Below are 23,913 nucleotides of genomic sequence, written 5' to 3' on the forward strand. Positions count from 1 at the left end.
AGGTTTCCAAATCCGAATGAACTTTTTTTCAAATGTAACATTTAGCCAAGTGCCTGAATGAAGATGCCACAGTGACATAAACACTGAAATCACGTAAAATCAACTGAACTTTGGTCAGAGATGCCTGCAGAAGTTCAAATGGCACAATTTGAGCATCTCATTCCTGCCAAAATCTGCTTTTATGAACATGTGATGCATACGAAAACTCCAGAGCAGGTACCGTTTCAATAGTCAAGAATAAACTTGCAGTCAGGACACAACCCCAAGGTAGTTTGAGCTTGAGACTCCTGTTGTAGACGAACTGATTCATCAAAAAATAAGTGTTAGGTTAACTGAGAATCCTCTGCTCCATGCCTCAGATGCTGTTTAGCCACAGCCTCATAAGATTTAAGCATATACTCTTACATCCATGGACAGACAGCTGCACATCGCTTCACATTCATCAGCGCTCTGCTCTGGTCTGAAAGCTGCCCAGTGACACCAGTCTGCAGCTCATTCTAGCGCCTTGCTCAGTGACAGTGTTGGTTGTTGTTATTGTGCTGAAGTGCCAGGACTTGCAGTTTAGTCGCTGTGTTCGTACACTGTGTTATTGGAAAAACAAATGAGATTAAGAGACATGAATTTTGCCTAAAAAATAAAGATGGTAGAATATTTGAGTTAATTCCTGAACTTCGAAATAGTAGTTTAACAAAATACAGAAAAAGTTTAAGATCGCCGTTGCACTACTGGAAAGGTCATCAAACACAGTCATTCAAACTGATGGAGAGAACACACATTAATTGGACGACAGAATAAAACCACTGTTGTAACAGAGATTTTTTAAAACTGATAATTATGATTAAATAAATCTGTTTGTTATGACAACAGACGTCTCCAGTTTAATCATAAAACTCAAGTCCTAACATCAAAGTATAAAATCAGACTTATAAAGACTGTGAGTAACCAGAACCAATCAATCCTGCTTCAAATATGCCTCCCAAAGTGTTTCTGAGAAAGGTTTCTCTCAGATTACCCTGCGAGGGAACAAATGATCAAAGCAAATTTAGATGGAATATCCTAAGGACTGTACCACAACATCTTAAATTTAGGCTGCTCTGTCATGCATTTCCAAAAGTTGATTAGGGTTGAAAGTCAGCGCTAGTGGTCTCCTTTGTACAATTGTGGATTGTTGTCCTGAATTTTAAGGCATTGTCAGAGAGCATGGATTAATGTGCCCTCTGAGCTCTGACGTTGTCGACAGTCTGCTGTATCATTGGGGCCTAATTGATATAACAGTTAGATTTTAAGTTGAATTAATCTTTCTTTTATATCTCTTGACAGCTTCCTTTGATTTGCCGCATATCCCGTTCTGATTCACTAAATGAAAGGTTTGAATCTTACTCCCAGATCATTCTCAGTACTGCTGGAAGTGTAGCAGCCTGGCAAAATATTTTGAATAGTACTGAGAGGCCTCATGACGCAGACCAAATATTTTAATTATTTTTTAGAAAGCGGTGGAGATGGCTGGGGGGGCGGGGGCAGCGCAGTAAACAGCAAGTGTCTCAGTGGTTGGGTGCTGCCACATACTGGATAGAGGGAGATTAAACTCCTTTAACGACACAAAAGATTTCAATTATTTTTAAATAGACCTCCAAGTGTCTGAGTGCATTTATCTATCCACCCTTTCCTTCCAGAAGGCCCCGTGGTCTGCAAATAATGAAAGACCATATTCTTTTCTCACTCTGCTAAATATCTTGTTACCTAAAATGTTAAAAAGGATAGGGATGATAACACTCCCCCCTCGGCTTATTTCCAACCAAAGTGACTTTGTAAGAGAAGTTTCAGCTATGACCACTACAAAATGTTTTAAGGTTCATCCCACATGAAAGGGATCTCAGTTTCTCTAATGGCAAGTTTACACTTATGTAAGGGCATCTTAAGGGCACAGTATCCCATGTCCTTTAGTGGATGGGCACTTTTGTTTCCCACACAGTTAATCCTGTAGCATGCCTAATTGTGTTTAATTGTATTTTCTTGCAGCCAGTTCTGCACTTCATCCTGATTTACCCACAGCTATGACATCCATTACATAAATGTTTCCTCCGTCTCCCGAGCACCTGAGAGGGACGTTTGCCCTACAACTTACAGTCAGTGTTATTATTATGACACAGATAAACCGGCTGCACACGCTGCCGCAGCGCCTTCAGCGGCCTGAGCCCAGAGAGACACCGGAAGCAGTTTCCAGTTTGACGTAACGAGAATCCCAAAGATGGCGGCGTTAGTCGGTGAGTGATGTTTTGACTAAAATGACACGCTTTTAATAAACTTTATCGGGTTTTCGGGTTTATAATGTGCACGATATTTAAACACTCGGCACTTAAAACTGCACCGCCGGTTGTTTTGACTGTGTTGGCTGTCGGATTTGGAGCTTTTACTGAATGCGCAGGCTGACCTTGCTCTGTCTGCGTTAGCATAGCGGCTAACTAGTTTAGGTAACATGAACTCCTGTTATGATGTTAGCAGGGACATTAGTGAACACATATAATGACACATGCTATCTTTCAACTATTAAGTTTTTTATCTACGTTGTCGCTGGAGTGCGACACCATATGTGTCGATAGCTCCAGTACGCTTCAGTTATGTATAGATCGTCAAACCAAACTCCGCATTTAAACTCTGCCAGTTTTAGGTCATCGGCTCTATTTTCAAACATTGTGCCCCTTTAAGTATCAGCTAAAGGCTTTTAGAAATTACCAATCGCTACTCTACAATTCGGCATGCATTAAACACATCAAGCACCACTCAATACAGTGATAAATTAGCCCATACAGTTTTGAATGTAGTTTAAAAATCGTGGAACAGGGAGTATCGTGCTGCACCGTTCAATTATAAATATTTAGATTATACTGAGAAGATCAGATCGGATTTACCACAATAGCTGAATGATTCAGACATCGTATCGATTTATATTGTAGCTTTTGAGGTTTTTTTCCTTACATTGGGCTACAAAAAACAACTACATTTCGCAGTGGTGTATTAAGCAAAGCAATGATTTATGTTATAATATTTGAAATCAAGTTATCAAGTTTTCATCAGGTTGTTTTATGCTTTTATTTTGCAGCGCCTCGCCTGGTCATGTTTGGCTCTTTTTCAACAAGGTAAGAACTTCTAATCCTGTTCCTTGTTTCGAAACTTAATTTGATCCAGCTCCGTTCTGCAGGTCCTGCAACTGCCACAGTCTCATGATCCTTCACAGGAGTTGGGTTTGCTCTTCTGTTTGCGTTCTGCCATTTGAAAAGCATAACTAATGAAATTCACACTTAGTAGACAGAAAACAAAAGTTGGAATATTGACCCAAAATATGATATATTCATTCATCAAGAAATAGTTACATCAGTGAGCTCATAAAGTTCTTCCCACATCTGACACATATGTCAACATGTTTCCGACCTTTCCAATTTCTATTTTGTACACTTGTCATTTCATCAGTTAGTTTGTTCATGTCAGATGATGTCCCACTGAAGAAATTTGCAAGATAAAAGGATCCTCACTTAAAAACAAGTGCTGAAACATTTGTTGTTAGTTTTTTTGTTTTTGTTTTTGGCAGCAGGAGCACTCAGCTTGCCTGCTGCTCAAACAAACAGTCAAGTTAATCCTTTAAAGCTTCATCAAGTTCAGGAAGCTCAGACAAAATCAACATCCTCCACAATGAAATCTGTCCATCTGTCCATCACTCATCATATATCGCAGTGGTAAAATTTCACATCTCGGTATTACAATGTTACAAACCCTCTTGTGGAACTGAGAGTCTTCTGGTGCTTAACTCAATTCTTTCTCTGGCTGTTTTAAAATATGAATATGTTATGATAGAGATTTCAATTTCTCTCTTGCCATCATCTGATTTTGTCAATACTGATGTGCTTTCCATCCAACAGGCCTCTTTCAGTTTTTGCCGTTCAACAGAAGAGTCTGCACAGCAGTGCTAAAAGCGAGAATACCAGTACGAGGTGGGTTTACCAAAAATACCCTGGTGCAAATATCAGAATGAAGAACAGACACCCTGTAAACACGCTGCACATGGTAAAGCTCCTTTCCCTCCTTCTGTTGCAGTGTGGTTCCAGTCAGAGAGAAGAGCACGGCAGTGGCAGCAGCCAAGCCAGCATCTGTAGCCAGCAGCAAGGGGGAGTATGTTATCACCAAGCTGGACGACCTGGTTAACTGGGCACGCAGGGTGAGTCAATTAGCGGCTGTCGGGTGTGTTAACATCCAGCATATGTAGAAATAATGAATATCTGCATTTTTAATTGTCCACTGTCTATAGACGTATGATGTGCTGTGTGTGACAGTTTGGTGCCTTTTTGTAAATGGATCTCTTTGTCTTTCACTTAAATTGACACTGTTTCATATTTTAGTCACGTGAAGGTGAAAGTTTTTCTTATTAATAGTTTGCTGGTTTAACTATTATTTACACCAGTAATTGAGGCAATAATGGTAAAGGCAGCTACACACGTGAATTATATCATGTTAAACACCACTGAATCACTGAGGTCTGACTTTCATACATTTTCTTATGATTGGTTTTAAGGCAACCATTGCCATTGTTTTTTGGTTCATCACTGTTGTACTTCCTTGTCAGAGCTCTCTGTGGCCTATGACCTTCGGGCTGGCATGTTGTGCGGTGGAGATGATGCACATGGCTGCGCCCCGTTATGACATGGACCGTTTCGGAGTTGTGTTCAGAGCAAGTCCCCGACAGGCTGATGTCATGATTGTGGCAGGAACACTGACCAATAAGATGGCTCCAGCTCTGCGTAAGGTGAGAAGAGGGAAAGAGTGGGATATAACAGCAGGTATCTTAGCTACTCCAATAACACTGCTGCATCAAGTTTGATTCAGGTTTGTGAAATCTGGGGTTTCTGCACTGCTCATAGACATTGTCAGTTGCAAGTGCTGTCTTTCAGACGTTTCTGTCTGGGAGCGCTGAGAACAGTATAGCTGTGTAAATGCTGGCAGGATTACGACCAGCCTGTGGATGGATTGGGAGACTGGCACGAAGCCTTTCTCCAGCTGACAGATAAGCTGTGAGTCAGACATTATATCACAGCTAAACTCCTCCTTCTCTCCAACAGGTGTACGACCAGATGCCTGAGCCCAGATACGTCATTTCCATGGGAAGGTAAGTTACCTCCTGAAGAGATTTATATTACTGGCAGTGCCCTCCTCCTCCTCCTCACCTGTCACTCATATCCATGATCTATATGCTCTCCTGCTTTCATGTTTCTGTTTAACTGAATTGCTACACTGTACACTGTCATAGTTGAAAGTTTCACCCAGCAACTTATAAGTCATTGTGTCTTTTATTGTGGTCCCAGTTTGCTGTAAGTCAACTTTTTTTCACTTTTATAGCTGTCTTATTCCTACCAAATGGATTTAGGGTTAGGGTAAGTAATGTAATAACTTCATAAGTGTCCTGGTGAATTTTCCTCTTCCAGCTGTGCTAATGGAGGAGGATACTACCACTACTCCTACGCTGTCGTCAGAGGCTGTGACCGAATTGTACCAGTGGACATTTATGTTCCAGGTAAACATGACTGCACAATGTGAAAATGATCAAATCTAAAATAATTCCTTATAAATGGCAGTGAAAAATACTGTCCATTTAAATCAGGACGTCTCAAACATAAAGACTATATCGCTAAACGTATGTGTGCAGTCTTCTGGCTCAGATTAAAGCCTGTTATTTTGAAAACCATTGGCCATGTAGGTCCTGTCCTAACTAGTTAAACAGTTTCATTACAGCTATAATCGAGTGCTCATGGTAGCCATTCTCTGGTCTGCAGTTAAGGCTGATGTTTAGGAAAAGAAACAGTTGTAAATGTGACTGTTAGAGACAGTATTCTTAGTAACATTAATAATTTATCAGTAATGGATGCATTTGTTAGTTAAAATATTATTTGTAGAAGTAGCTGTAATGAAGCAGTAGTAGATTTAATAGCAGTATTACCCATAATATTTGCATTATTAATGAATAGCCTGCCAGTAATAATAATAATGTGAATACTTATTGTCATATATAGTAAGTATTTCATGACTGGATCATTTGCTATCCTGCTGTCAGTATTACTACAAATGCAGCAGCCACCAGTTGAGTCCAGTCATTATTTAGCAGTGACTGTTGGAAACACAGTGGGAACTGTCTATAGTGATCATGTCTGTCAGGATCAAATTGATCAATTGATGAATAATATTTTTTTTCCTTTTGTTAATATCTCATGCAGATTACCATCTAATTGGCATTTATAAATTGATTGCATGAATACAAAGTAATAAATTGGACAGCATCACTATTTAATGATTTAAATGTTAAATAACAAACTGCAGTGTGGCCTTCTCTGGCTCCAAGCCCAGTCTGAATGGTCAGGGTGGAAACATTACACTGCAGTGCCAATAACACCTGCTGCTGTGAGACAGTGGGGATGATAATTATGCACTGTACAAGTCCCAAAACATGAGCAGAGCAGGAGCACGAGGGCAAAATAATTCATTGAGCCACAGCGGTAAAGATATCACATGGAGTGCGAGTGTGCACAGAAAGTGCAAATGCACACTCACACAGTGCACTTAAGTTGGTCATTACCGGTTTGTACACACTGTTGCAGCAGTCTTTTTTTTTCCCATATATTGTGATGTATGAAAAGACCTAAAATGAAAACTGCAAGTGGACTACTTGATTACTATAGGCAAATTATTTAAACAACATTTTATTTGGGAATGATTCTGTCCAAGCGGTTTGATCCATATAAGTGGTTGACCACTGTAACCGTGGTCACTAAAGCGGTTTCCACTGTATAAAATGGATGGATTATACCGTGTATAAACGGACTGCGAGAGAATTAATGCTTATCAGTGAGACTGAACTTGTGAGCCACCAAGCCTTGTAAGGTAAAATCTCCTCCAAACAATATATTCTTATTTTACTCATCTGTCTTTAGGTTGTCCCCCGACTGCGGAGGCTCTCCTCTATGGGACTTTACAGCTGCAGAAGAAAATCAAACGTGAAAAGAAGATGAAGATCTGGTATCGGAAGTGAATGTGTAATATGTATGTGTGTATCTGGTTTGTAAATGTTGTATTTCTGGTTTCACTTGGAGCAACGCTCCTCCTCCATGTAGAGCTGCAGGAACTAACTTCAATAAAATCATTGCTGTAATTTAGCTCAATGGCGCTTGTTTTCAACTAAACACAGCAGTGTCTCTGCTTCTCTAGATCAATATTCATATCTGGAGATTGTTTCTGTAGAAGGAAAGACATGTAAGCTTGTTACCCACCTTATGTCAGAATTTAAACTACAATTTAAATTGAATTGTCTTTATTCAAGTAGCCATGTGCATTATTTTTCGCATTTTTAATGTCAAACTCAATCAGGCATAAATATAAGATATGGATGGCAAACTACAATATCCTAAATATTACTTTCAATAAACTGCGCTTGCATGAAAATGCGTTGTTGTAGCATCTGTTCTCATTAAATGCCACTAGGTGGCTCCTGTGGTCACCAACTCTGACCTTCACTGCTCTGTGTCCACAGCAGAGGTTGGAAGTGAAATGCATTTTAATTGAGGCCATTATGTTGGAGCACTATGCAAACAGATGAAATGTCAGGTCAACTGGTTAGAGGTGAATTTCTGTCAACAAAGCTGTGTGGAAACTGGTTTGTATCAGCTGCAGTGTTCAGTATGTTTGGCTACAACAGTAAACCAGCTATTAAAATGATGTATGCAGAGTTACTTTTATGCATCTTCAGTGTGAATCAACAGAATCACAGGTTCAACGCTCTGCAACACTGAAGTGTTCTTGTGTGAAACACTTACTTCCTACTTTCCTGCTTGTTTTAAGCAGTTCTGCATAACTCTGCTTTTGAGCTGTGGTGGTTGTGCAGAGTTAAAAAGATTAAAGTGAACACTGTCCTGTTGGCAGTTATCATATACTAGTTAAAGATCGATTTATGTGTTACGTTTTAAAAGTGAATCTTTTAATGTACACACTGTTACTGGGATTGTGTCACACAGTAAAAGCAAAGTACGACTGCATTTACTATACTTTAAGGCCTCTTCAGACTCACTAAGATTTTTAGCAAAACTGAAATAAAATCTATGAACCATAGTCTATAAATGCGACCAATACATGATTTTCAAGGCTGATATTAATATTTGTGAGTAAAAACAATTTAATATTGATAAACATTGGTCTGTATTTTGTTTAATAGATATTTTTGATAAGGATGTATCTGTGACAAGCTAAAATCAGCCAACTAAACCAGCCATGCCTGTGCACTGGTTTGGGTTTAACATACACATAATATGAATACATGCCATTATTTAAATGTCAAGCAGCCAAAAACTAAAAGAGGCAGAACTTCCCTAAATCAGCTAAATATCTGCAGCAGAACATGTCACAATACTGGCGCCAGCCTCTCATATCACAAAACACATTTAGGACAAAAATATCGCATCTTATCGTGATATCTTTAATTTGCCCCACCTCCACCTACAGGTTACATTATCATTTGGTCATGTGATCATTATAATTTGATTTATTGATTAATTGTTTTGTCCAAAAGATGTTAGAAAATAGTGTCAATTCTAAAATCCCAAATCCCAATGAGGCATCTTGACATGTTTTGTTTGACCAACAGTCCCGTAGATATTAACTTCACAAACATACATGACAGAAACAGCAAACTTGTCACATTTGAGAAGCTAAAACCTGAAAATGTTTAGATTTTTTGCTTGAAGACTGACTGACTATTTGCAGCAGTCATAGTGTTAGCTTCCTGCCTGTTTTTGCCTCTTCATGTTTCTCTGTATAAAAGACTGACTAACTAAAATATAAGAGTCGTGCCCCCAATTCAGATCTGAGCGCTACCAGCTGCTGTAGTTTCCCACCTGACTGCAGCTGAGTGTTGCGTCATCCATCCATCTAATGATTAATGTGTCCTCGCCAGGTGGTAACTTATTCCCACGTGTTCAGATAACACACACTGTTATCTACAACCACAAATTAAAACATACTGTATACTGTACTCTGTGTCCATCTCACTGCAGTGGTAAAACATTGTTTTAAATAAAGGCTTTTCATTATGCAGAAAGCTGAACACTAAACGCTCATTAAAGATGCATGAAACCAATGCATTTCCCAATTGCACATATTGTCAATAGTCTAATTCTCAGTTTACTGTTGTATCATAAATAATCGTATTAAGATTTACCAAACATGATTTCTCTTAAATGTTCATGCATATTGTTAATTGTGAAAAATGCATTTAAAGTTTGAAAAACCAAACTTGACATATCTACCAATCTTGAACTGATTTGGCATTTTGTAGTTAAATTCCCACTGAGTCTACAGAGTTTACCTGTGAACAATGTGTAATTGTTCACAGCTAAACATGTAGTAAAATATCTATTGCTTGCTCTAAAACTGGGCTACGCATGAAAAAAAAAAAGATGCTGGGTGATGTAAGAGCTAAAACAGATGAGGCTCAGTGGGGTGTAAATGTATTTTTGGTGGTTTCAGTCTGCTGTCGTCTCACCTATTTGTTACTGTGAAGAATAAAATACACCAGCGGAGAGATGTAGCACAGTGTGCTGGTACAGCGCAGATGCATGACCACACTGAACACCAATTCACCTCTAATAAACAAATTACAGTCTAGAGAGAGGCTGAAACTCACACAGCTAAAGACACAGATCAATGTATAAAAATAAATGTATAATAAATACAAGCACCTGTAAACTGAGTGGGGATGGATGGGTTTATTGAAAGATGGCAAACAGTGGGGAGTGAGGTCAGGAGGGTCAGTAGAGAAGGCACATTAGATTAAAAAAGGTTGCGGCAGTTTCTTTGGACTTTACTCTTTCACGATGGTGGGAGTGATCATCTTATTGAAGGAATAGTATTTGCATTCACTGGGTGGTGCAATGTCCATGGTGGTGGTGCTAATCTTCTCCTTCTTGAAGCCAGCTTGGAGGAGATGAGGCACCTGGGTCTCCTGAAAATCATTAACAGACAGAGTGTGAGGCGGCTCACGGCTTTATCGGCTTCTCCAGCCTGATCCTGTTTATCATTTACCTTGAAATTATCGCAGCACGTAATACGAGTTGCACTTCAGCTCAACCCTGATGCCATGACAGAAATCAATCAAATACTAGAGTCTAAACAGTCCTGTTGAAATACATGTTGCAGGACAGGGAGAAAAATCTAACTGCAGTTACAGGCACAGCTCAACCATTACCAGGGACTGAATGATTATACTGACATTTGTGATTTCTCAGTACTCAGCAACTTTTATCTTTCTTATGCCAAAAAAAATTGCAGAATACTTTTATTTACTGCACCACAGGTCACTAAAACTCTTCTTCAAGTTTCTTCTTCAAGAGATCAGACAACCTAAACTCACTTTCCTCACCTCAGAAAACATAATTTAAGTGTTAAATTAAAACATGCACTTTACCTCCTGGACATAATGTTTGGTTTCTCGATTTTGTGCAAATGTCACCTCTTTCTTTTGAAAAATAGTGGTTGCAATAACTTTAATGACAATCGCTGTGTCTCAATTCTATACAACCTATGAATTCTAAGCAGATTTTAAGTATATACTGCCTTCACATTGACAAAGTTAACATAATTACTCAGAAAAGTCAGTATGCAGATTGAAGAACACTTAATACAGTCTTGATTCCCAACTTGACACTATTTTTTGTTGCACAAAAGAAAACATTAAAATAAACTCCAAATAGAGGCGAAACAGCAAAGAAAGTTCTTTAAAAAAAACAGGATTCTTGAAAAAAAAATACACATAACCGCCAAATAAACATAATGAAGTTTAATCGGGAGGGACGTTCTGCTCTAAAGTCTCGGCATTGTGTCCTTTCCTGCTAGTATGAAGAAGTAAAACATGTTGATTTCTCGTAATGATTAGTATATAATGAAGGTGACCCACCTCAAACATCTTCTCGATGTTGTCATATTTGGTCTTGAGCAGCTCGCCCCAGGAGGTCAGGTTGCAGTAGGTGAGGACGCCGCCGGGCTTCAGCAGCCTGTGAGCGTGACCCTGCAGACACACACACACACACACACACACACACACCAACAAATCAATCAGTCTGTCAGCTCCATTGGGATATGACCTCAAGTAGACAAACTGGTCTGGTGTGTGTACCAGATGAAACATGAAGTAATGTTATCACTGTTATGCAGCTTCTATCTGTGCTCTGTGAACTACAGTCTGACAGTTATGGGTTTTAAAAGCTGATGCCAATATCTTTACATAAAAGTCATTGTTATTGTCGATTGACATTGTGTATCGATACATGTTTTGCAGTATTAGCCACAGTTTTTAATCCACTTTTCATGCAAACGGTTCCAAGTATTCAGTGATTATCCTCACCCAGAATTTTAATCTTTTCATGCCACGTCCTGTGTATAACCTACTGGGGTGTTGTTTGAGGATTTAAACAACCTACCTTAATGAAGTCAAACTGGTGAGTGTGCCATGTGTCCTCAGACAGAGGGTACGTGTCATACAGGATACCTGACAGAGAGAGGGGGGACACAGTGTTAGCAGTGCACATACAAGGTTGATCAATAACTTTTCCACAGATGTTTTCTATCCTGACTTTCTGTCTTTTTATCACTCTAACTTGAGAATATGGATGAAACATCTTCACACTGAGTTGCAGCATTCAATAACGTGGACCGAGCAGCCAAGTCAGGTTGTAGTGATGCAAACTTCGAGGGATGTTGCAGTTTGACGGTGTTGTGGCGTTTAGAAAAGGCTATGTGAACACTTCTTTGATTTGGACCTACTGCTTCTGATTCGAGAAAAACAGAGGGCAGAGTATCTCCACACAAGTTCGTCCATGTCTGGTTGGATTTCTTACCATCAAAGTGGTTGTCTGGCAGGGTGGGAACAACATTTTCCCACAGACCCTTCAGAGGGACAATCTGTGGCAACATGAACACCAATGTCACTAGTCAGCATCTTCACATGTAAGGACAGGAACAGTATCACCGGAGCCAACCAACATATCTGTGATAAGGTACGTCATTCGCGATCTGCTGACCTTATGGGGCTGAGACTTGGCCCAGTTCTCCAGTCTGGCGAAAACACCATCGTTACACTCGATGATCCAGTGCTCCTCGATGGGGAAAGACTCAATTTTTGTGGCGGCGATGGCCATGCCGAAGCCGATCTCCAGAACCCGACCGCCTACCGGACAAAAACGAAACAAACAGAAAGTGTAAATCTGCTGAAGCTTTCCAGTGTTTCAATGTAAGAATATCTCTCTCTCTAAATGACCTAGGATGACATGGTTACTGTGATACAGTGTCTGTGTGTGAGTGTGTTTATGAGAGAAAATGTTAGACACAGTTTGGTGTAGTTCTCCCCTCTTTTCTGACAAATTTGCACAACTGTTGAATGTCTGTGAAACACCTCTGTGACATTTTTGTCAGTTTCTGGCATCCTGGCATATACAATGCAATGCAATGCAATGCACATAACTGTCTCTCTACAGTGTTAACTAACTTATGAAATACCAAAATGCACCCAAAACAACAGAGCAGCCAAAGACATTGACTTTGGTACCAGTGCTGCAATCCCACCTCTGGTGAAAAAGGTGTTTCTGGCCTCATTACCACAGAAATAGCATTATTTCTGAGCTATTATGACTGTCTGTATTGCCGCTCACAGTATTTCTTTTGACAGACCATAATGCCTAATGACAGTGAGTTTTGTTGTTTGGTTTAAGTTTTCTCCCGCTGCTGGGTGTGGTGGGACAGCCAGTTGGCTGTAACATGCGGTTGGGCAAAAAGGCCAAAGGGTTTCATTTCCTTTCAGAGAAGCATATAAATAGATGAGGAGTAAAGGCTATTTGTTGGAGCTTGACCCCTTCATAATGATTTATTGGGCCTATAATCAGCTGTCCCAACAGCAAACACTAATATTAACCTTTTTTTTTTTTTTTTTTCATTTTTGTATCGACTCTGGAAAATTGGTGGTAAATGGTGCAAATCGGGCAAATACAGAAAATGTGACATCTCTCATTTCACATGTTAAAATCATATTCACATTCCTCACTTCCTCTGTGAAGTAACTAACATTTAAACATAAAAAAACAAAACCTGTTAAAATGCAACAGCTGACCTCTTTAAACTGTCCTCTGTTAGTTTTGTCGAGTGGATATTTGAAATCAAATTATGAATTTAAACATGCATTTGTTAAGAAATGCCAGAATGTATCTTCAATATACTTGCAGAAATTCTGTAAGTCAATACAATGGAAAGAAAATGCACTTTCAGTGTCAATAAACTGCATACACATAATTCAAAACAAACTTTTAAATGCAAGTGAAATGTGCATTCTTGCAATGTTGTGCAGACAGTCCTTGTTGCAAATGCTTGCTCTCTCCCCATGTGTCTGTGAGGGTGTGTGGACTGGTCTATTTTCACATAAAGCTACGAGCAGATGAGCTGTTCCTCCCTGCAGACTTTCTTGGCCAGTTCTCATGAGTAGTGTAACAGCTGCTGTAGTACTCACCAAGCACTAAGCACCATGCCGCTCACACTCTCACACGTGTCCAAAAAATTAAGGGAAGAGCTAATATATGTGCTAACTTCAAATACTGTCCCTGCTTCATGTTTTCACAAATGCACCATAACGATTATTCTGTGATTTTTCAACTTTATGAAACCTGATTTATTTTTCAAACTTATACAGCAGGCCAGTGTATGAAAATAGTTACAATTTGTAATTCAAAATTAGAATTTAATTTCCCTTTTCCTTTTTAAGTGCATATACACCTTCAACACCCCACTATATATTCTGTGGCAGAATGTATATTCAAACAACAGTAGGGTACTGCTTATTTAATGTATACCACTGAGAATATCTTTTGAGCATATTTAAGTTATTTCACCTGACAGCAACATTTTACCTTGTTTATAAGGATGGTTTATAGCTATATGCAAAACTCTTTGGAATAGTTTATGACAGTAGCTCCTTGCAATGCATGCATGCGTCCATTATCGGACACGGCCTTTAAGACTCATGTCCTGTCCGATAATGCATGCAGGTCAACGCCGAGTTCCTCAAAGCGCCGCTTTTACCTTTTGAGGCTGCAGCAGTCGACAGGGAGTGCATGTACGGGGTCTCCCAGCGCTCCATCACGGGTTTGCCCATGATCTCCAGGTGTGTGTCGGTGTCATTGTATCCGGCGCTCGCGTCGTGCCAGGAGGCCTTGCAGTCCTCTCCCTTTGAGAAGATCGGCTGTGCGGCGGTGGTCATTTTGTTTTGTTGTGGAGCAGGCTGGTGGTTGTTGTTTGGTTCCGGTAAACTGTTTGGCGGACAGAAGAGGGTGAAAGGCAGGAGCCGCCGGTTTATATCGGGTTCAGAAGTGCTGACACTGCGGGAGTTTCACTACGGGTCAAAAGCACACACACTCACACACACACACACACACACACACACACACACACAGAGCCTGTACTGGAGGCGGCGCAGAGATCTTCTCTAGACAGGATGATTCACTCATTAGTGAAATAGCTGGTCCCGTCTTATAAAGTGAAAATGATTTGCACTGATTTAGAGTGTTTTTTTGTTGTTTTTTTTTTTCTAGCTCAGATATCTCCTCAGTGATACTAAACTTTGGAGCAGCCTTGGTTGCTCATCTTTGTTTTTGTGTTGAAGAGAGAGAAAAAACAAACAAAAAATAAATAAATTCAATTAAAAAAATAAATAAATTCAATTTGGATGACATTGCTTCACTACAGTTGTTCAGCAAAATGTTCTCTTAGTTTGTTGGTATATCAGTTTGTTCCTGCTAAACTAACATTACATTAACATTTAACTAAACCTCCCATTGATGCATGAATTCATTATGAGAAGTGTGTAAAGCTGTAAAGAGACATCCAGCTCTTAAATTCTCCGCTGTATGTTCACCAACTATGCCCGGCATCTGGTGCTGAGCAGGCTGTCTGTCGCAGCTGGAAACAAGGCTGATTAAAGTGGTGACTGAATCCAAACAGTAAAGTTGCAGTAAAAGCAAAATGATAGGCTAAAATATGCTAAAATGGCCTGCAGCGCTGAGAAAAAATTTACTGAAATGACACCATTGTATTGAAATACTGCATTATCTCCACCCCTCAGCCACAGCAGACCTCTTGATAATTTGAGTAGTGCTCAGATCTAGCAGCAGAGTGAGTGCTCTTTGTTTTTTCTGCTCTTGGCATGGACAGCTGAAGTCAACCATTGCACTGGGTCTTATTCACACATGTGCATTTTTTCCTGTTGCATAACATTATCTGAGCCGCCTGATCAACTGGTTATAGATCATTAATAAAGTCTTTATTAGATTAATAGAAGCATTTATCTTCATAATTGTATTACACCCCTAAAATATCTTTTTAAAATTCATAGTTTGAACTATCTTGTAAATACACCTGTTTCAAGTCCACAGCTGTTTTTACTGCCTTGTTGTCTTCTGTGGGATGATGGTGCACAATCACTGTTTTTGCTGGGACATTATAACATCAATATAAATTTACTGCTGCAGGACGTTTGCTGTTTTCTGACATTTTGTAAATGAAATAATTACGCAATTTGACTAGAAAACAATCTGATAACTTTATGATGAAAATAATCATTAGTTGCAATAGCACTGGATTTTAGGTTGTCATTGATGCCCTGAGTAATACAAAGACACTGTAATAAAGTAGAGTGTATCGACAGAAACATGTATCAGTAGAGTCAAATATTTTACTTAAAAATGATTGTTGTCCTAAAAGCAAGGCCCACAATCCCCCAATAAACCCAGACATTTTTCAATGTCACCAAATACTTTATATGACTCACAGCACAATGAGACGGCGTGACGGTCAAAAATGTATCACCTGATCATCTTCACAGCCCCTCTGCCCCATTTACCCATCATCCACTTCACTCCCATTAGATGAAGCTGAGTGGGTCCTCATCAAATCGCAGGTTTTCATCCACCTACCGCTCTTAAACGAGGCTCTTCATTTGCACTTATTTCCACAGAAACTCACATTCATGCGGCAGCCACAGCCGCCTGACATTGGGAACAATAAACCATTACTCTTATTCTGAAGTTCTCAAGTGTTGTCACAGTCACAGACCCCAAAAAAGCCCATCTGAAACCATTTGATGAGTTATAGTCCCAGGAAATATCTCACTTTGGTAAATGTTGATATTGAATTGCAGAAGCACTTGGGCACCTGAGAGTAAAACCTGATGAGGATCATTGCCATTGATTTCAGATACAGTAACTGTTAAGGATCTCAGTTGTATCCAGTGCATAATATGACTTACAAAACATTACACAGTTGTTAACTATTCACACCACAAAGCCCCTCATGCTCTCTTAACTGGTCAAAGGTCTAAACTAAAGCATGAAGGTGATCATGCATTTGCTGCTTTCTCTACTTTGGATTACCCTTTCTTAATACCACATGACGGCTAAATCACTGCAAAATATTTAAAAACTATCTGAAGACCCACGTTTCAATTGTTGTGCTGTATGAGGTAAACCTAGATAAAACTAATGCAGTTGCAGATTACAATTTATGCTGCTGTTGAATTGTATGGCATTATATGGACAGGTGTTTTTATTCTCTTGTCCACATTATTTATTTTAACAAAGGAAGCACCCTCTCTGTAGATGGTAGAGCGGGTGGTCCAGTCATCGTGGGGTTGGCTGTTCAGTCCCCAGCTCCTTCTGTCTGCATGCCAAAGTGTCCTTGAGCAAAACACTGATTGCTTTGGATAAAAGCACCACAAATTACATCCTCCAAAATGATCATATGGTTGGTTCAACACCTCTCTAAAACAACTTCAATAAAAGCTGAACAAGACTGCATTTGTTTAAGATAGGTGTACCTATTAACCCGTTTGTGCCCAGATTTTTTTCAGAGTTGTAAGGCATATCATATTATCAGTTGAGTCCCTCTGAATCATGTTATGTATTTATTTTTTCCATTTTGTACTTATGAAAAATAGCATTTTTATGACTGGCAACAATTGTTGCCACTCGCAGAAATAAGCCCATGAACAAAAAAATATTTATCCTAGGTACAATTGTTTTACTCTAGAGACTTGAATGATTAAATAATTATAAATATGTTTGGGGGGAAAATCATAAGAAATTTATGAAAATGACCTCTTTCCAGGAAGATTTGCATCCACCATTTCTTCAGCCGGAAGGAGCAGGAAGCAGATGATGTCATGCGATAGGAAGCACTTGGAAACCATTTTTTCGAAATCAAAACCTTTGTCTAAGTTGTCTACTAGCATATCAGTGGAAAAAGTTGCATTAGTACCTTTGAGATTTTTTATTGTGAGTCAAAAATGACAGTGATACACTTTGGCAACAATTGTTGCCAGTGGGGCAAAACGGGTTAAGATAATTGAGTGTACCATCCTATTTCATCTCAGTGTTCAAGCTTGAATTTATTCCTCTCTAAATAAAATGGAAATTATTATCCTCCCATCTCAATCAACCAGGGCTGATTACCAAAATGTAGAAAATAAAATATAAAAAACACAAAGCTACATTTCATATTCAAACTGAAAAAGCAGTTAAAAGAAGAAGTTCATTTCCATGTAATAACACTATAATGTAACAATAAAAAAAGTTTTCTTCTTATCCCAAACTCACAGGGACCAATTTTTGTTTTTGTTTGAGTGTTGTAAAATTCCCCAACATAAATCATCTTCAGAGGAGCACAGACTAAATGCATTTTATCACACTCCCACTTTGTTATACTGTCATCCACATTTATTTTGTTTTTAAAACAATGCTGTGCTAGTTACAACTAGCTGTTTTATTAAGTGACCTGTTTCACCAAAGGTGTCCTCCATCACTCTTCGCTGTTTTGTCACTGATGTTTAACGCTGTTCTCAGCAATTCTCCATCAATATCAAGTAAAGGTGACATCCAGTTATCAGAGTTAAAGGGCAGAAGATTGACTTCCCCAAGTGAGTCAGATAACCCCAGATAACCCCCACTCCCTTAGGTTTTTCAGTTCACATTCCAGATGATTTCATCAACAAAAGTGTGACTCACGTTTTCCAGATTGTGATGTGATTTAGTGCCCAAAATAGAGAGAGTTATTTCTAAATAAATCTTCTAGGGGGATAGACTGGTGCAAGGTTATAGAAAACACCTATATAATCTTTGCAGTGCAAATCAGTATGTCATCATTTTAGATATTGATTTATTCTGTTTTATGTAATACTGTATTTTTACCTGCCAAATGAGGTCTGATAATCTAATGCACTTTGACACAGTTGCAGAGTTTAACATGAACTTTGTCATCTCAGTCTCCCAGGTTTCTGACAAATTGATTGAGTTAAAAAAAAACACATTAGGCTACACATTTATCTTGCATGTTATTTTCTAAAAATATGTTCTTGCAGTTGGAAAACCTTAGTCCCCTAGTGGCAGTTACTAGTGAGTCACATCTGAATCAGACTCCGAATCAAAAGAACTTTATTGTACCCCGCAGAGAGATTGCTTTGTTACAGTTGTTCACCACTCAATTAGGAGAGAGGAATTAAATATAAAACATAAAATAGTCATAGCAATTCATACACAGTGAGTGAACAGAAAAATATACAAATCCAATGGAAAAACCATCTTGTGAGGGGATCACAGCAGCTGCAATGCCTGTCAAAACGGTGACATTTCAGCCCATGAATAATAATTACAACATTACTACACAAGTACTCAGCATTAATGAGTCAGGCCACACCCATCTTTGAACTCAGCCTTTATTTTAATGTCACCCACACACCTGTAAAGTTTCTTGACTGTATCTTGCGCAGTTGTCACTCTAGTGTGTTGACAATATTTGGACATCTGCCAGAGTACTCAGAACAAATGTGAGAGTAGATAAACAGTAATTTAAAAGTAGATCAACCATAATGCGCAAAGGTAAACTTGTGTAGTGTGGGACAGCAGTGAATTAACAGTCGTTTAATAGCAGAGCACTGTGACGAATGAAGGAATTGTATAACTGGATGCCACAGGAAGGAAGGATCTCCTGTGGTATTCAGGAGCACTTAGTCATTCGGAGTCTCTGGCTGAATGTGCTCCTCTGGCTAACCAGAGCACAGTGTAGAGGCGGGGAGATGTTGTCCATGAAGGAGAGGGGTCTTTACAACATCCTACTCTCCATGATGTAGGGTGGTTTTCGCTCTGATATCTGTTCAAAGCATCACAGATTGTTGAAATGTGTCAAAATAGGCAGTAAGAAGCAAATTCACCAAACTCAGCAGATTAAGTTCACTAAATAAAAATTTCTAAGGTGTGGCAGAACAAGGACAATATCCTAAGGCAAGACTCTTCTTTCAACTGCAATTATTTGCCTAATAATTATAGGTATTAAAACATTTGAATAAGTCAGCTGCAGTATCATAGAGCCAAATTGTCATTGGTTTAACTGTAAACTATAGTTCAAAGAAGTTATCAGTCACAGATAATAACACTCAGTCAATTGTTAAGCTGTTTAAACCATCTTTCTTTTATTCTTTTTTACTGTAAGGTAAACTCCGCCTGTATGTGCTCCAAGCAAACATTCAAACACTCGTTATTTGCAAATCCCATTTAAATACACTGCTCCTCTCCACTGCTCCCTGTCTCACCAATGAGCAGTTTGAAGAGATTATGGGATGTTACACAGTACAAGGTGCTGCTGCTATGACAAAGGAATAAGCAGCAGTTTGAGTCTATTTCATAATTTTAGTTGATGATTATTATATTATATATTATACTACTGCATTTTGGAATATTACTGGAGTATACACAGCAAAACATTTATTTATACAATCACTGAATCTCCCATTCAACAGTTTATCTCAACCATTTTATTATATTGTGTATTAAAAGATTGGCCTTAACCATTAAGGCTATACATTGTAATTAGCAGTGTATTTAAAAACCAAAGCTCACCAGTATACATTTAAAAATGTTTTTGTGTTAACATTTTACTTTCTCTTGAAGACAACTTTTTCTGTGGATCCAGGGACACTGTTCCTGGAAAGATACAATGCTATTGAATTTTTTTTTACACATGTAATTTTTCAGTTCTGTGAGCATCACAAATAAAAATCAGTTCATCTTCGTTGTGTGGACCTGGCTGCATAATTAATCAATTCATTCATTCATTCATTCATGCACAAATTCATTCATTTGTGCTCATTAATCTCAGATACAAACTAGACAGATATCTAGACGAAACCTGAACGAGGAAAAACAAATCTCAACTTTAAATAGCGCGAAGTATTATTCCCCAGTGGATTTGGTAGCATTGGCTCAGACTTGGCTCTGCTTGCTGCGTTGCAGACAACAGGGAGAGGGAGCTGTTTTTACAGTGACATTTTTTGGCAATGGTTGTCCATGGCTTTATGGTATGATGACTATTGTCTCAGATGGCTGATGAAAGATTGATTTTGGTGACAGTCTTCTCTCTCTGTCAAATGCCTTTGGATGTGTATTGAAGTGCAGCACTTACCCGCATCAGATTTGAATTAAAAAATGTGACTCACTGATTTGAAAACCTACTTTCAGGTCTACTAGTGGCTTTAAGCCAAATTGTAAAGTCTGTAAAGTCTGCCATAAGCATTTTTTTCTAAATTAGATATATGTGGAGAATATAGTTGAACATAATTTGACAGTCCAGAGTCTTGATTGATGATTAGCCGATTACCCAAGAGCCATTCTAACGTACGTTTAAAACCCACTAAAGCAGAGGGTCGTTACTGACAATCCAGGGGACATTAGGTAATCACACCAACAACATGACATTGCCTTCTACTCCTCCTGCTCTATTTTGAGTCTTTATTAACAAAACAGGACCCATTTCAGGAGTGCCAGTTTCCTCTGAGAAACCCGATCAAGCTTTTTTCCCCACATTCATTGTTATTTGAAAAACCCTGTTTTGATGGACTTCTGTCCCAGCGGAGAGTCTGTTATAAATCTTGACAAACTGATGTGTGACCTCATTTTGTCCTCTAAAACTGATGGGAGAGAGATAAATAGAAACGAGAATAACTACCAGAGACAAACATTAAACTGAATGAGAAGGTGAATTCATTCTGACATTCATGATTCCCACTGGGAGCTCTGTGAAAGCTTGGGGAGTAGCTACTACCAAAATGGATGTCTGTCTATTGCTATTTTTATTATTAATTAGTTCTTCAATAATGTCTTGGAGTAAGCTACATATTTGACTTTGCATATGTCTTAAATCATACACTATAGATAGGCGACGTGTCCAAATGTGATGGTCTAGTTTTCACAATTATATAGTACACAAATATTAACAGATGTCCTCCAAAGACCTTAAGAGTAAATGAAGTCAACTTTAGCAGATTATGTGCCATAATTGTTGTATGAGCCTATTAACAGAGAGCTGCTCGAAAACAGTTTGAGTACAGTAGTAGTTTATAGTTTTCCTCCTTAGTAAAACACAGTTTTACCCTGAAAATGAAGGCCTTCCTGTTTGTATATATCTTTATACCCAAATTCAGTCCTTCAGTACATGTTTGTAGAAGTGGATTATTTTATTAGTGATAAAAGTGGAAAATGAAAAAAAAACAGCTTCATTGCAGAATCAAATAATAAGTGATTAAATATAGTAAGCAAAGTAAATAAATAAGGGTATTTACAACTACAAAATATAAAGTATATAATGTAAATATAATAAATATATGTATTTAGATAATTTACTAAAGTAAAAGTAATAATACCACACAATAATAATAATACTCCATTACAAGTGAAAGATCTTTTAAGTAAAAGTACTAATATTGGGTAGTTCTTGCGTTTGCTCTCAAACAGTCTCAGTTCTTTATGGCATGGTTACCGTAAGATGTTGGAAAAGTTCCTTTGAGTTTCTGCTCCATGTTGACATGTTTGCATCACATCATTTCTGCAGATTTGTCAGCTGCACATTCATGCTGCCAGTTTCCTGGTCAGTAACAATACTCAGATCGTGGCATTCAAACCACGATTGACTGCTATTAAAGGGCACCAACAAACAATCATGCCATTGTGAAAGTCACTAAGATCACATTTCTCAAGTTTGATGTGAAGATAGACGAATTTATTAGGTGCTGCCTGTAATGTAGAAATGTAACAATGAGTGAATTGTTAAGATATTTCTTCATAGTGTTCATCTTACACAAGTTGCTTGTTTGGTACGTATTGTAGGTTCTTCAGATCTGTTATCTGAAATTAAATGAATATGCTGTAGTATCTGGATGTTGTATAGTTGGACACTGCTGTAAATCAGTGTGCTTGTTAACATACGCAGAGTTTTACACACTTCTAAGACTTCAGTTGTTCACGTTGTCACGGGCTGTTTTTAATACGAAATAATATGCATTGTTCCTGAAAGGTGTTATTTAATCACTCTGCATTATGTGTCACCTCTGTCACTTGGATTTGCATTTAGTGTTTTAAGTGTCATTGTTCAATGCTTGTCATTTGTGCTGTGTTTTATTAATTCAGCCAAAGAGTGGATGTCGTGTGATTATCTCTGTGCAGTTTGTCAGCAACAGATTTTGAAGAGTAATGGCTGAATTTACATGACATTTGCTTTGTGCACTTTGATGCAAAGAAGATTAGAGATACGCTTTGATTTTGGACATTGGGATGCTCTCTGGGACCTCTGTTGTGGCACCAACACAGGCCAAGCTTTCACTTTTGAAATAAAATAAAACAGACTTGTAATGGATGTATATTTTGTTTTAAACTTCACCTTGGTGTAAGCAGCCTACCTCACTCCTTGCAAGGAATGGGCTGCAAAAGCAAATATTACACTGTGGCGCTCTGAATGCCACTTGCTATTGTTTTCTTTAATGTAGAACTAATATGTCTATTGCGTATGTAATTGTATGTTTGAATTGTAATTGTTTATACTTTTATATTGTATATGTTTGTTTATTCTTAAATGCAGGTCTTGAAAAAGAGATTCTGTTTTTAGATCTTGTTTCACATAATATAATCTGACCTATGGACAGAATGCTTCCAGCTAATTGTCTTTAACACGTTATCTTTCTTTTTATCCCATCATGAGCCTACCAATCAGGCCACACGCATGGCCAGATTAACCTCCTGATGATACCCAGGGGCAAAAACTTGTTCTTGTGGCCCCTATTGACTCCCACTATCCATGTCAGTTTGATTATTTAATGTTCACTATACACTGAACAATCAATGATTATTAAAAACATAACTGTCAAATGTATTGATTATAAAAGTAATTGCTGGTTGCAGTGGGACAGTACTTGTGTGATGAAATAACACTACCTTGCCTGAGATTTTCCTGACATTTCCTCTGTTAATTACTTAACGCACAGAAGAAATGTGATAAAACAAATTACAACAAATGAGCTCAATATGAACTTAAATAATTAAATCTTAAAACTAGATTTTAACTCAACAAGATCATGGCCACAAGATGGGGGATGAAGGATAGTGAGAGTTGATATATAGGAGTACTTCAAGTGCTAAAAATTTTTTTTATGTGATTATTCAAATGATATACACCCAAAGACCTGCCTCTGGGTATAGCTGCGTGTTTGCCCATCTGATAATCCATCTTTGCCCACATCTTTGCACTGTATAATCAGCCCACTATCAGAAATTAAAGGTCAGATAGGAGGGTTGTAGGAAAGTCTATCTGCTTTCAATTTGCTGTTGATCAGATGTTTTTGTTGGTCATCATTTAGTGTTGTTAGGTTTATTTGTTGCCCGGGTCTTCCTAATAAAAGTCGTCTCGCTAATACGAATGCTTATTGAACCAAATAAAAATAAAAAGACCTCTGGGTTTAAAGCACTTGGTGACCCC

The 23,913-nt window shown here is 38.4% G+C and overlaps 2 protein-coding genes across 2 annotated transcripts; one reads left to right on the forward strand and one right to left on the reverse strand.

The window, feature by feature from the left end:
- Window positions 1-2,152: 2,152 nt before the first annotated feature.
- Window positions 2,153-7,479, forward strand: ndufs7 (NADH:ubiquinone oxidoreductase core subunit S7). Its single transcript, XM_071486036.1, has 8 exons — window positions 2,153-2,264; window positions 3,101-3,137; window positions 3,915-3,986; window positions 4,090-4,210; window positions 4,616-4,795; window positions 5,109-5,155; window positions 5,472-5,560; window positions 6,972-7,479. The coding sequence occupies exons 1-8, from the start codon at window positions 2,249-2,251 to the stop codon at window positions 7,067-7,069; spliced, it is 660 nt and encodes a 219-aa protein (XP_071342137.1). The 5' UTR covers window positions 2,153-2,248; the 3' UTR covers window positions 7,070-7,479.
- A 2,300-nt stretch (window positions 7,480-9,779) lies between these two features.
- gamt (guanidinoacetate N-methyltransferase) lies at window positions 9,780-14,513 on the reverse strand. Its single transcript, XM_071486035.1, has 6 exons — window positions 14,149-14,513; window positions 12,105-12,250; window positions 11,922-11,985; window positions 11,505-11,572; window positions 10,982-11,092; window positions 9,780-10,030 (listed from the first exon to the last, which is right to left on the reverse strand). The coding sequence occupies exons 1-6, from the start codon at window positions 14,324-14,326 to the stop codon at window positions 9,890-9,892; spliced, it is 708 nt and encodes a 235-aa protein (XP_071342136.1). The 5' UTR covers window positions 14,327-14,513; the 3' UTR covers window positions 9,780-9,889.
- Window positions 14,514-23,913: the final 9,400 nt, after the last annotated feature.

The sequence above is a fragment of the Trachinotus anak genome, unplaced genomic scaffold (assembly GCF_046630095.1).
Source record: "Trachinotus anak isolate AG129_WGS33_773 ecotype Australia unplaced genomic scaffold, CSIRO_AGI_Tana_v1 ptg000010l, whole genome shotgun sequence".
In the NCBI taxonomy this organism is placed as follows: domain Eukaryota; kingdom Metazoa; phylum Chordata; class Actinopteri; order Carangiformes; family Carangidae; genus Trachinotus; species Trachinotus anak.

What these genes read in the sequence shown, in the direction of transcription:
- ndufs7 (XM_071486036.1), top strand. An exon ending in AGCGAGAATACCAGTACGAG is followed by an intron (nt 3,987 to 4,089) that starts GTGGGTTTACCA and finishes CTTCTGTTGCAG; the next exon opens with TGTGGTTCCAGTCAGAGAGA. An exon ending in AGTGGACATTTATGTTCCAG is followed by an intron (nt 5,561 to 6,971) that starts GTAAACATGACT and finishes ATCTGTCTTTAG; the next exon opens with GTTGTCCCCCGACTGCGGAG.
- gamt (XM_071486035.1), bottom strand. Translation starts at nt 14,326, where the DNA reads ATGACCACCGCCGCACAGCCGATCTTCTCAAAGGGAGAGGACTGCAAG. An exon ending in CCAAGTCTCAGCCCCATAAG is followed by an intron (nt 11,986 to 12,104) that starts GTCAGCAGATCG and finishes ATGTTGCCACAG; the next exon opens with ATTGTCCCTCTGAAGGGTCT. An exon ending in GCCAGACAACCACTTTGATG is followed by an intron (nt 11,573 to 11,921) that starts GTAAGAAATCCA and finishes TCTCTCTGTCAG; the next exon opens with GTATCCTGTATGACACGTAC.